At 37.4% G+C, this 12,556-nt stretch overlaps 1 protein-coding gene across 3 annotated transcripts in view; it reads right to left on the minus strand.

Annotated features, from left to right (window-relative positions):
- ATAD2B (ATPase family AAA domain containing 2B) overlaps positions 1-12,556 on the minus strand; it is a 160,539-nt gene that overhangs the window by 96,666 nt on the left and 51,317 nt on the right. For all 3 annotated transcript variants that reach the window (XM_035000670.1, XM_035000669.1, XM_035000668.1), the window contains exons 12-13: positions 11,973-12,147; positions 6,840-6,928 (exon numbers count right to left, since the gene is read on the minus strand). In XM_035000670.1, coding sequence (XP_034856561.1) covers positions 6,840-6,928; positions 11,973-12,147 — 264 coding nt within the window. The remainder of the gene's footprint in view (positions 1-6,839; positions 6,929-11,972; positions 12,148-12,556) is intronic.

Here is a 12,556-nt window from a genome sequence, read left to right on the forward strand (position 1 = left end):
CAGCGAGAGAGGGAACACAAGCAGGAGGAGTGGGAGAGGGAGAAGCAGGCTTCCCGCGGAGGAGGGAGCCCAATGCGGGGCTCGATCCCAGGACCCTGGGATCATGACCTGAGCCGAAGGCAAACACTTAACGACTGAGCCACCCAAGCGCCCAACACAAGAGGATTTTAAAGCAACTATTATTAACCTTGATGAAGTAAAACAAAATGTTTAAATGCATGAAAATCACATTGGAAAATATAAATAATGAAAAAGAATCAAGGAGTGCCTGGGTGGCTCAGTCAGTTAAGTGTCTGACTCTTGATTTCGGCTCAGGTCATGATCTCAGGGTTATGACACTGAGACCCACATTGGGCTCCCTACGCAGTGTGGAGTCTGCTTAAGATTCTCTCCCTCTGCCCCTCCCCTCCATGCTTGCACATGCATGCGCACGCACTTTGCGTGCCCTCTCTCTAAAAAAGAAAAAAAAAATCAAATGTAAGTTCTACAACCGAAAAACAATTTCTGAAATAAAAAAATGTGTGGGCTGAACAAAACAGCCAAATGGACATGACAAAGTAAAAAGTAAGGACTGACCAAAGATAGATGAAAGTATTATCCAAGATGGAGAAAAAGATTGAAAAAAGACAAATTTGCAGATACATGATAAACACAGATCAGAATAAACACAAAGCCCATACTGAGACATGTCACAGCTAAGCTGTTAAAAACCAAAGCTACAGGGGCACCTGGGTGGCTCAGTTGGTTAAGCAACCAACTCTTGACCTCAGGGTTGTCAGTTTGAGCCCCACATTGGGCTCCACCTAGGCATGGAACCCACTGAAAAACAACAACAACAAAACCACAAAGCTATACAGCAAATATTCAAAGGAGCAGGAGAAAAACCACATATTATAAAGCATGGAACAATGACCCCATTGATGGCTTTCTATTTCTAGGCTGCAATGCAGGGAACACAAATCCTGGTGGGAATCAGCTGACTCACTGAGTGGAAGAGACAGAGCTAAGATTCCGAGGACACCAACAGGACTTAGAGTTCATCAGAAAGAGTACCAGAGAAGAGAGCACTGCACAGAGAGAACTTAGGAAATACCCACAGGGCCCCTCAAGACTTCAGCTAAACATTGCATGCATGTGAGGAAATTTATCACAGCTTAGGGGAAAAAACACACAGAAGGAAGAGAAGTAAGTATTTTACACTCACAAAGAACCAGGAATATTGCCATTTCCCACAAGCCAGACTGGTAAACCTCATGATTCACAGGTCACTGCAAGTAATACACAGAAGGACCCTCCTTCATTAGTGGGGAATAATTTGCTACACTGAACACTACTCCAGATCCACATAACAAACATTAAAAGCAAGATTCAAAAGAATCAAATTGTTTTCGGGGCACCTGGGTGGCTCAGTCATTGGGAATCTGCCTTCGGCTCGGGTCATGATCCCAGGGTTCTGGGATTGAGCCCCATGTCAGGCTCCCTGCTCAGCGGGAAGCCTGTTTCTCCCTCTCCCTCTGCCCCTGCTTGTGTTCCCTCTCTCGATATCTCTCTCGCTGTCAAATAAATAAATAAAATATTTTTTAAAAAAAGAATCAAATTGTTTTCAAGTAAATTAACTGTGCCCCCCAAAAAACTCGAAAATATTTATTCATAATATTCTACTAGAACCCAACAAGGCAAAATTTATAATATCTGGCATCCAATAAAATTGCCAAGTACACAAAGAAGAATATAATATATATATAATAAGAAAAATCAATCAAATAAAATCAACCCCAAACTAAGATATTACAATTACCAGATAAAGACATTAAAGTAGGGTGCCTGGGTGGTTCGGTTGGTTAAGCGTCTGCTTTCAGCTCAGGTCATGATCCCAGGGTCCTGGGATTGAGTCCTGCATTGGTCTCCTTGCTCAGCAGGGTGCCTGCTTCTCCCTCTGCCCCTCTCCCTCCCTTGTGCTCTCTCTCTCTCAAAAATAAATAAATAAAATCTTTAAAAATAAATAAAGACATTAAAGTAGTAATTATAACTATATTCCATATGTTGAGAAGTTTCTTGTATTTTTCTTGTATTTTTATATAGAAGATACAAAACAAACCCACATAGAATTTATAGAGATCAAAATAAAAATCTGTAAGACAAAAAATATAATGAACCAGATTAAGAATAGACTAGACACTGAAAATTAGTTGACTAATTTTCCAAAGCAATTTCCCAAAATGAAACACTGAAACATTGAAGAGCTGGCTTAAGGCAAAATTAGGGGTGCCTGGCTGCCTCAGTTGGTAGAGTATGTGACTCCTGATCTCGGAGTTGAGTTTGAGCCCCACACTGGCTGTGGAGATTACTTAAAAAAATAAAATCTTTAAAAAGAGAAAAAAGCACAATTAACTTATCATCAGTGAACTGTGAGACAGGACCAAGCAACTTTTAAGTGTAACTGGAGGCCCACAAGGACAGGAAAGACAGTAACAAGGGAGACAGAGAAATATTTTAAGAAATAATGGCCAAGGGGCGCCTGGGTGGCTCAGTCGGTTAGGTGTCTGCCTTCGCCTCAGGTCATGATCCCAGGGTCCTGGGATCAAGCCCCCTGTTGGACTCCCTGCTCAGTGGGGAGCCTGCTTCTCCCTCTCCCTCTGCCTGCTGCACCCCCTGCGTGTGCTCGCTCGCTCTCTGTGTCAAATAAATAAAATCTTAAAAAAAAAAAAAAAAATAGAAAAAGAAATAATGGCCAAAAATGTTACGACTATGAAGAAAACTAGAAGCTCACAGATTTAAGCAGCTCAAATTCAAGAATGAGAAAAAAAAATGGAGAAAACTCTACCAAGGAATATCATTAAATAAATTGCACAAAACCACCATTAAAGCAGAAAACAAATATTAAAAGCAGTCAAAAGAAAAAGACACATTATTACAAACAAAGAGGACAACAGAAGTCCTTACTGAAACAATGTAAGGGAGAAGTGGACCAACGTCTTTAAGTACTGAAAGGAAAAAAAGTGTAGAACTCGAATTTTATACCTAGAGAAAATATTCTTCAAAAATATAGGCTTTTTCTTGGGCGCCTGGGTGGCTCAGTTGGTTAAGCGACTGCCTTCGGCTCAGGTCATGATCCTGGAGTCCCTGGATCGAGTCCCACATCGGGCTCCCTGCTCGGCAGGGAGTCTGCTTCTCCCTCTGACCCTCCCCCCTCTCATGTGCTTGCTCTCTCTCATTCTCTCTCTCTCAAATAAATAAATAAAATCTTAAAAAAAAAAAATAGGCTTTTTCTCAAAAAGTTAAGCATAAAAGTACTATACAGCCCAGCAAATCAACTCCTAGGTATCTACCCAAAAGATATGAAAATATATGTGCACACAAAGATTTGCACATGAATGTTCACAGCAGCATTATTCATAATACCCCAAACTGGAAACAACCTAAATACATATCCAATGTGTGCCTTATCCAAACAGTTGATACTATTCATCAATAAAAAAGGAAAAAACAGTGACACATGCTAAATCATACTCACTGAAAGAAACCAGATACAAGAGACTACATACTGTATGATTCCATTTAGATGAAATGTTTTCAGAAAAGGCTGGTTGGCTAGGGTGAAGAACAAGGATTTACTACAAATGGACATACTGGATCTTACAGAGGGAAGAAAAATGTTCTAAAATTGCTTTATTCTAATGGTTGTATCAGTTGGTATATTTTATTTTTTTAAAGATTTTATTTATTTATTTGAGAGAATGAGAGAGAGAGTGAGAGTACATGAGAGGGGGGAAGGTCAGAGGGAGAAGCAGACTCCCCGCGGAGCAGGGAGCCGGATACGGGACTCGATCCTGGGACTCCAGGATCATGACCTGAGCCGAAGGCAGTCGCCTAACCAACTGAGCCACCCAGGCGCCCCAGTTGGTATATTTTAAAAATCACTGCATTTTATACTTGAAATGAGTAAATTTTACAATATATGAAACTATTATACTTTTATTGATGAACTAAATATTGATATTTATATATCAGTGAGCTAATATATAAAATAAAACTCATTAGGTTTGTTTGTTTTGTTTTGTTTTTTAAGTTAAAGACCAGGGTGCCTGGGTGGCTCAGTCGGTTAAGCGTCTGCCTTTGGCTCAGGTTACGATCCCAGGGTCCTGGGATCGAGCCCCACGTCAAGCTCCCTGCTCAGTGGGGGCCTGCTTCTCCCTCTCCCTGCCGCTCCCCTCTGCTTGTGCACTCACGCTCTCTCTCTAACAAATAAATAAAATCTTTAAGAAAATAAAGAGTTAAAGACCTTTTCAGACATGGAAAAGCTGAAAGGATTTATGCCCTGTAGACCTACACTATAAGAAATGTAGGCAGAAAGAGAATTCTAGCACATGGAAATAGAGATAGCCACAAAATAAGGAACATCAGAAATGGTAGCTACATGAATAATTCTTTAAGTATGATGATGACAACTATGGTTATTAGTATTATTATTTAAATCTCTGAAAGAGTGTGTGGTATAAAAATTTACGACAACAATAGCACAAATCCCAAGAACGAAAAAATGAAAGCATACTATTTAAAGGTTTTCCACTATATGTGAAATGGCATATTATCACTTTAAGGTAAATGATAACCCTTAAAGCCACCATGAAAATAATAAAACATAATAAGCTAACACAAGAAATACAATGGAGACGCGCCTGGGTGGCTCAGTTGGTTAAGCATCTGCCTTCAGCTCAGGTCATGATCCCAGGTCCTGGAATCAAGCCCCGCCATTAGGCTCCTTGCTCAGCGGGGAGCCTGCTTCTCCCTCTCCCTGCCGCTCACCCTGCTTGTGCTCCCTATCAAATAAATAAAATCTAAAAAACAAAAAACAAAAAAACCACACAACAGAATCATAAAAAAAAAAAATTAATCAAAGGACGGAAGAACAAGAGGGAAAAAAATGGAACAAGGAACAGATGGACAAATAGACAACAATCATCAAGATAATAAATTTAAACCTAACTTTATCAATGGTCACATGAAATGTAAATGCCTATTTTGGGGGGAAATGGATATATTCATTATCTTGATTATAGTTATGGTTTCATGGGTATATACATACATTAAAATTTGTCAAGTGTACTCTTTCAGAATGTCAATACTGCATATTTATATAGTATGTTTTATATGTCAATTATATTTCAATAAAAAAATCAACAGTAAAATAAAAAGGAGATTCTAAAGTATCTTCAAAAATTCTTTTTAAAAACGCAGGAAAGGAAAAACAGAAAAAAAAAACAACTGACACAAATAGAAAACAAATACGGTTGTTCTCCAATTCATCCATGTCAATAATTACATAATTATTTATGGACTACACAAACTAAATACAGTGTGTCAGATTATGAAAACAATAGGCAATGCATCTATTTAAAAAACACCCTAGGGGCGCCTGGATGGCTCAGTTGGTTAAGCGGCCAACTCGATTTTGGCTCAGGTCATGATCTCAGGGTCATGAGATCGAGCCCTGAGTTGGGCTCTGCACTCACTGTGGAGTCTGCTTGATATTCTCTCTCTCCCTCTCCTTTGGCCCCTCCCCCCACCCACAAGCACACACATTCTCTCTCAAATAAATAAATCTTAAAAAAAAAATCACTGAGCAAATTTTAAGAGCTAAAACTATTAACATTTTAAAAGATAAAAGAAATCAAAATTGTTGACAAATTGGTTTAGGCAATTATTCTCAAGACACAAAAAATACATACACAAATAAATTTATATAATGGGCTTCACCAAGATTAAAATCTTGTGCTTTTCAAAAATCATAGTTAAGCAAGCAAAAAAGTGCCAGACGAGTAGAAAATTTTTCAAAACATAGCTCTGACAAAGGGTTTGTCTTGAGAGTACATAAAGAAATTGTATAATATAGTAAGACATATAATCTGATCTCTTTTTTAAAGGGGGTGGTAATAAAAGATTTTAAGATACTTAACAACAGAAAATATATAAATGGGCAATAACCACATACTAAGATGCTCAATATTATTAGTCATCAGGAAAATTCAAATTAATCCACTACTACACACCCACTAGAATGGCTAAAGTTAACAAGAACAGCAATACCAAATGTTAGCAAGGATGAAGAGCAACCCAAGTTCTCATACATTACAAGTAAGACTATAAAATGGTACAACCACTTGGAAAACAATATCAATTTAAACATACATTTACCATAGGATCTAGCCATTCCTCTCTTAGATATTTACCCAACAGAAATGAAAACGTATGTGCACACGAAAGTATGCAAATGTTCATAGTAGCGTTATCACAATAGCCAAAAATAGAAGTGAGCTAGATCTCCATCAGCTAGATTAACAAATAAATAAATTGTGGTACATAGATACATCCTCCCTCCCTCCCTCTCTCTTTGTCCCTCCCTCCCTTCCCAAAGACTACTACTCAGAAATGGAAAAGAACAAAATATTAATATACATTTCAAAAACATGCTAAGTTAGGATTAGGCAACTTTTTCTGTAAAGGGCCTGAAAGTAAATGTATTTAAACTTTGCAAGAGGCCATACAATCATTCTCTCACAACTACTCATGCAACTCTGCTTTTGAAACACAAAAGCAGCCACATATAATGCAAAAGGTACAAATGTGAATATGTTCCAATAAAACTTTACAAAAACAGGCAAAAGGCTAGATTTGGACCACAGGTCGTAATTTGCTGACCCCTGAGCTAAGTGAAAGGAGTCTTCCTCAAGGACACAGTTCACATTTTATAAGCCTCCTAGCACTTAGCCACAGACTAAGGCCAACTACTATGTCAGTGAGTGAAAAGAATCCAACATAATCAGATTAAGAAAAATCACCTGTGGATCTGATCTTGTCTGCTGGAGCGAACTGGAGCTAATCCATCTATTTCATCAAAAAATATTATAGAAGGTCTCATCAAATATGCCTAGTATAAAAAGAAAACAAATGTTATTTATATTAGTTTTCACTTTTTACATTTCATTATTGTATTTTCTTAATAGGTGATATAAGCAAATGGTTCAACACGCAGCAGCTAAGACACAATAAAAATGCAATCTCCTTACCACCCAGTCTCCAACCACAAGGCCTCTCCCAGTAGACAATTACTATTCTGTTTATTCTTCCATATGTGTCGTTTATACACATACACAAAAATGTACTTTTAAACATACTATTTTGATGCATTTTAAGCACAGTATACACATTGCTTTTACCAAATAACAGTCTATTTATGTAATAATATATCTTAATTAGTTTCCATATAAGTACATGAAGATCTTCATTCTTTTTTGACAGCTATAAAATGCCGTACTGTGTGTATGGGTGTGCCATGATTAAACTTGTCTCTTATTTGTGGACACTTAGGCTATTTTCAATCTTTTCCTACTATCAACAGTGCCTGAGTAAGTCTTTGTGTATGTTTAACATTTCATATAAATATAAACCTATCAATATAAAAAATTCTGAAAGTGGTTTAAAAGGCAAATGTCATTTATAATTTAATTAGATATTTTCCAAATTGCCTTCCACTGATCTACCAATTTACCCTCTCACCAGCAATATTTAAAAAACCTCACCAACAATGTATTATCAAATTTCTCAATCCTGACTAATTTTTTAGGATAAAAATCTCATTTCATTTTAAATTTTTATTTCTATTATCAATAAAAATGAGCACTTTTCATATCTTTAAGAGCCATTTATACTGCTTTTTTAATCAAAGTTCTGTTCATATCCTTTGCCAATTTTTCTATTGGATCATTGGTCTTTGGCTTAGTGATTTCAAGGAGCTATTTATTTTAAAAATTAAACCTCTCTCTGTGAAAGAAAATACAAATATTTATCTACAAGGGAAACATTTAAATATTTATCTTTTGGTTTTGCTTATGATATTTTGTTGCAATGCAGAATCTAAAAAGGAAACTTATACAGTGGATCTTTTCTTCCATAGCTAGACTCTCCCTACTCTGAGATTAGAAACAAAAACTCTCCAGAGTTTTCTTCCATTACTTTCACAGTTGTCATTTTTCACTTAAATCTTAAATCAAGCAGGAACTTAACTGAAGGTAAAAATATATATATATACATATATTAGATTATAAATGAAAAGTCTTTACATAATTTAGTCAATTATATAATTTGTTTCAGAATTATAGCAAATTCTTGGTTCATAGGAAGCTCAACTTACTAAAAACCAGGTATGAATTTCCCATTTCTCTTTTACTGACATGATATACATTAAACATCCAGTGGTTTTTTTTTTTGTTTTTTTTTTTTATGTTAGTCACCATACAATACATCATTAGTTTTTGATGTGCTGATCCAGGATCCATTGTTTTCATATAACACCCAGTGCTCTATGCAGTACATGGCCTCCTTAATACCCATCACCGGGCTAACCCATCCCCCCTCCCCTCTAAAACGCTGTTTGTTTCTCAGAGTCCATAGTCTCTCATGTTTCCTCTCATCCAGTGTTTTCTAATAATTTAAAATTTGGGGGCAGGGGAGGGTGAGGAGGGTCAGAGGAAGGAGAGAGAGAATTTTAAGCAGGCTCCACACCCAGTGCAGAGCCCAACGTGGGGCTCAATCTCACAACCCTGAGATCATGATCTGGACCAAAATCAACAGTTGGGATGCTTAACCAACTGAGCCAGCCAGGCGCCCCTAATAATTTAAAATGAAGGGCATTTCAACCACAAAACTTAGGTTTTGGGGGAAAAGACTTTGTAAGACTAGAATTATGTATTAAGAGAAAAAGAATAGGGGAGTCTGGCTGGCTCAATCAGTAGAACATGTTACTCTTGGTCTCAGGGTCATGAGTTCAAGCTCCATCCACACTGGGTGTAGAGATTACTGAAATAAATAAACAAACAAAGAATAAAGATTTGATCATCACTCTTACATACATGAAACACACAGCTGTTTTTGAGAATTACAGCCTTGTAGAACTGTAATACCAAACTATAGTATATTATGTGCCCTCCACTGTGATAAACACTACATACTTCCTTTCTGTGAAATCTCACAGTAGTCCAGTGAGAATGGTATTATTTCCCGTTTTATAGAAGAGGCGACTAAGAATCAGATGTTTTCATTTATTTCACGTTATATACTTAATAGTAAAGCCACATGCTTAAAACATTTTTCTGACACCAAAGACCAAACTCTACTTTTTTTAAGATTTTATTTATTTAAAAAAAAAAAAGAGAGAGATTTTATTTATTTATTTGAGAGAAAGAGAAGACAAACTGCGGGGGGAAGGTGGGGGGCCAGGAGAAGGAGAGGGAGAAGCAGGCTCCCCGAACAGCCGGGATCCCAGATCCCAACACAGGGCTCCATCCCAGGACTCCAAGATCATGACCCAAGCCAAAGGCAGAGGCTTAACCAACTGAGCCACCCAGGCACCCCCAAAGACCAAACTCTTAGCCAATATATTATACTTCCTTCATTTCATTTACTGCATAGATCATGTCCTTAATTTAAGAATGTGGACTCTTTCATTTAAAAAGACAATAACGTGGGGCGCCTAAGTGGCTCAGTTGGTTGAGCGGCTGCCTTTGGCTCAGGTCATGATCCCAGGGTCCTGGGATGGAGCCCTGCGTCAGGTTCCCTGCTCAGTGGGGAGCCTGCTTCTCCCTCTCCCTCTGTGTCTAGGCTTGTGCTCTCATTATCTATCTCAAATAAATAAATAAAATCTTTTTAAAAATTTTTTTAAAAATTAAAAAAAAAAAGACAATAATGGGGGTGCCTGGGTAGCTCAGTGGGTTAAGTGTCTGCCTTCAGATCAGGTCATGATCCCGGGGTCCTGGGATTGAGCCCCACGTCAGGCTCCCTGCTCATTGGGGAGCTTGCTTCTCTCTCCTCCCCACTTGTGCTCTCTCTCGCTGTCTCAGTCTCTCTCTCAAATAAGTAAATATTTTTAAAATTTTAATAAAAAGTGAAGTAAATAAATAAAAAGACAATAATTGGGGCGTCTGGGTGGCTCAGTCAGTTAAGCGTCTGACTCTTGATTTTGGCTCAGGTCATGATCTCAGGGTTGTGGGATCAAGCCCTCTATCAGGCTCCGTGCTCAGCAAGGAGTCTGCTGAAGATTCTTTCCCTCTGCCTCTCCCCTCAACGCCTGCTCTCAATCTCTCTCTCTCTAAAATAATAAATAAATCTTTTTTTTTTTTTTAAGATTTTATTTATTTATTTTGACAGAGAGCGAGAGAGGGAACACAAGCAGGGGGGAATGGAAGAGGGTGAAGCAGGCTTCCCGCCGAGCAGAGAGCCCGATGCGGGGCTCGATCCCAGGACCCTGGGATCATGACCTGAGCCGAAGGCAGACGCTTAACGACTGAGCCACCCAGGCACCCCTAAAATAATAAATAAATCTTAAAAAATTTTTTTAAATAATAAGACAATAATGACTATCAGCAATTTTTCAGAAAAGAAAGCATTCCAACTACTCTTACCTACTTACTCACAAAGAAAACCATGAAACAGAAATCAACTAAATTTAGGTTTAAAAAGAGAATTAATTTATGCTATAGTTTTGAATGAAACCAAGAGACATTCCTACTCCCAGTATGAAGGGGCTAAAAGCATATTATATAACTCTGTCAAAAATTTAAAATTAAGTCATCGGACAATACATCAGCATTCCCAAACTAATTCTTTCATTCACCAATACTATTCTATATTTGTATTTTTCAATTATTAGTAAATTCTCTTGAAGCAAACTGACTGCCTATGTTTCACTTCCCAATAGACACTGAACACCTTGAAGGCAAAAATTTTACCCTATTCCTCTTTCTACTCCCATTATGCAGAACATGCAGTTTCTCATACTAACTAAAAATAATACTTGAGGGCACCTGGGTAGCTCAGTCAGTCAAGTGTCTGCCTTAGGCTCAAGTCATGACCCCAGAGTCCCAGGATCAAGTCCCACATCAGGCTCCCCACTCAGCAGGGAGTCTGCTTCTCCCTGTGACCCTCCCCCCTCCATGCTTCCTTTCTCTCAAATAAATAAAACTTTTAAAAAAATAAGTAATAAATTTAAAAATAAATAAAAGTAATATTTGAAGTGCTTTACCAATTACAAAGGACTCTGATAAACATGAACTCAAGTAATGACTGCTCAAAGACTGTTGAAAGCTTTTTAATTTCATGTAATTTCCTTAGATATTATGAAATAAAAGTCGTACTGCCAAATATGAATGACTTCACTAGCTCAAATAATCAAAAGTGAATTTATAACAGGACTAAGTTAATAAAAGTCTAATGAAACAATATTGTTAAAGCTATAGTAATAAAAAAAAAATGAAGATTGCCTACATGATATTCAGTCACCTAACCCTGCCTTTTAAAAGCACTCATTACTGGGACACCTGGGTGCCTCAGTCATTTGAATGTCTGACTCTTGGTTTCAGCTCAGGTCATGATCTCAGGGTTGTGGGATCAAACCCCACATCAGGCTCTGCACTGAGCACAGTCTGCTTGGGATTCTCGCCCTCTGCACCCCCTCCCTGCACACACACTCTCTCTCAAATAATCTTTTAAAATAAATAAATAAATAAATAAACAGCATTCATTACTGAATTCTTCCAGTACCATATTTACAGCTCATGAAAATAATAGACTGCTCTGTGAGATTTCTTGCACAAATATTTAGCTTTTTATGCTTGTTCTATTTCCTTAATTAGGTTATAACCTAATGATATCTATGTTATCCTCCAGGTTCTCAAAAGCACCTAACATGGTATTATATGCCTACTAGCCACTTTAATAAATGTTTTGTGAATCATCTTAAATTAGTACTATTTAAACTGCTATTAAATATATCCAAAGCATACAAATTCAGATTACCGATCCTAAATTAAACACACTGATTGGAAATATGCCTTCTTGTGAACAGTTTATATTTACAGACTAAATGTATTAAATATTCTATTTTGAAGAAGATACTCACATAAGCTGATTTCACTTACCTGATCAAAAAGAAGCCTAAGTTGCCGTTCAGATTCACCAACCCACTTGCTCAGACAGTCTGCTCCTTTTCGCATAAAAAAAGCCACCTTTTTGTCTCCTTGACTGCACTCGTTAGCTAGTGCTCTGGCGACCAAGGTTTTACCTGTACCAGGAGGGCCATAGAACAAACAGCCCCTAAAGGAAAAAAGAATCAACAGAAGTAAGGCAATGCTATCACCACCGTTAATAACCAACATACAAGGATGCATCACCCATATAATTTTGTCCTAATGTATATGATACTTATTAGACACTGGGAAAGCTTTTTGTAGTATAGAGACAAAAGTTTCACTTTGCTGAGAGCATTCAAGGATGCTCTCAACAACAAAACTTTGATAGGCAAATCAGAGAAAAGAGTAATTTGGCAAGATATATCAAAATTTTAAATGTGTTTTCCCTCTGACCCAGAAATTTCTTATCATAGAATGTATCATACAAAAAGACTCAAAAGAATATAATACAGATTTTAAATCAATGTTCAAAAAAGCATTAATTCTAACTATGAAAAACTGAAAAAAATTAAGTGCTATCTCTTAGTAAGGCA

This window comes from Mirounga leonina, unplaced genomic scaffold (genome assembly GCF_011800145.1).
Source record: "Mirounga leonina isolate KUSES-001 unplaced genomic scaffold, KU_Mleo_1.0 Mir_125, whole genome shotgun sequence".
NCBI classification, from domain to species: Eukaryota; Metazoa; Chordata; class Mammalia; order Carnivora; family Phocidae; genus Mirounga; species Mirounga leonina.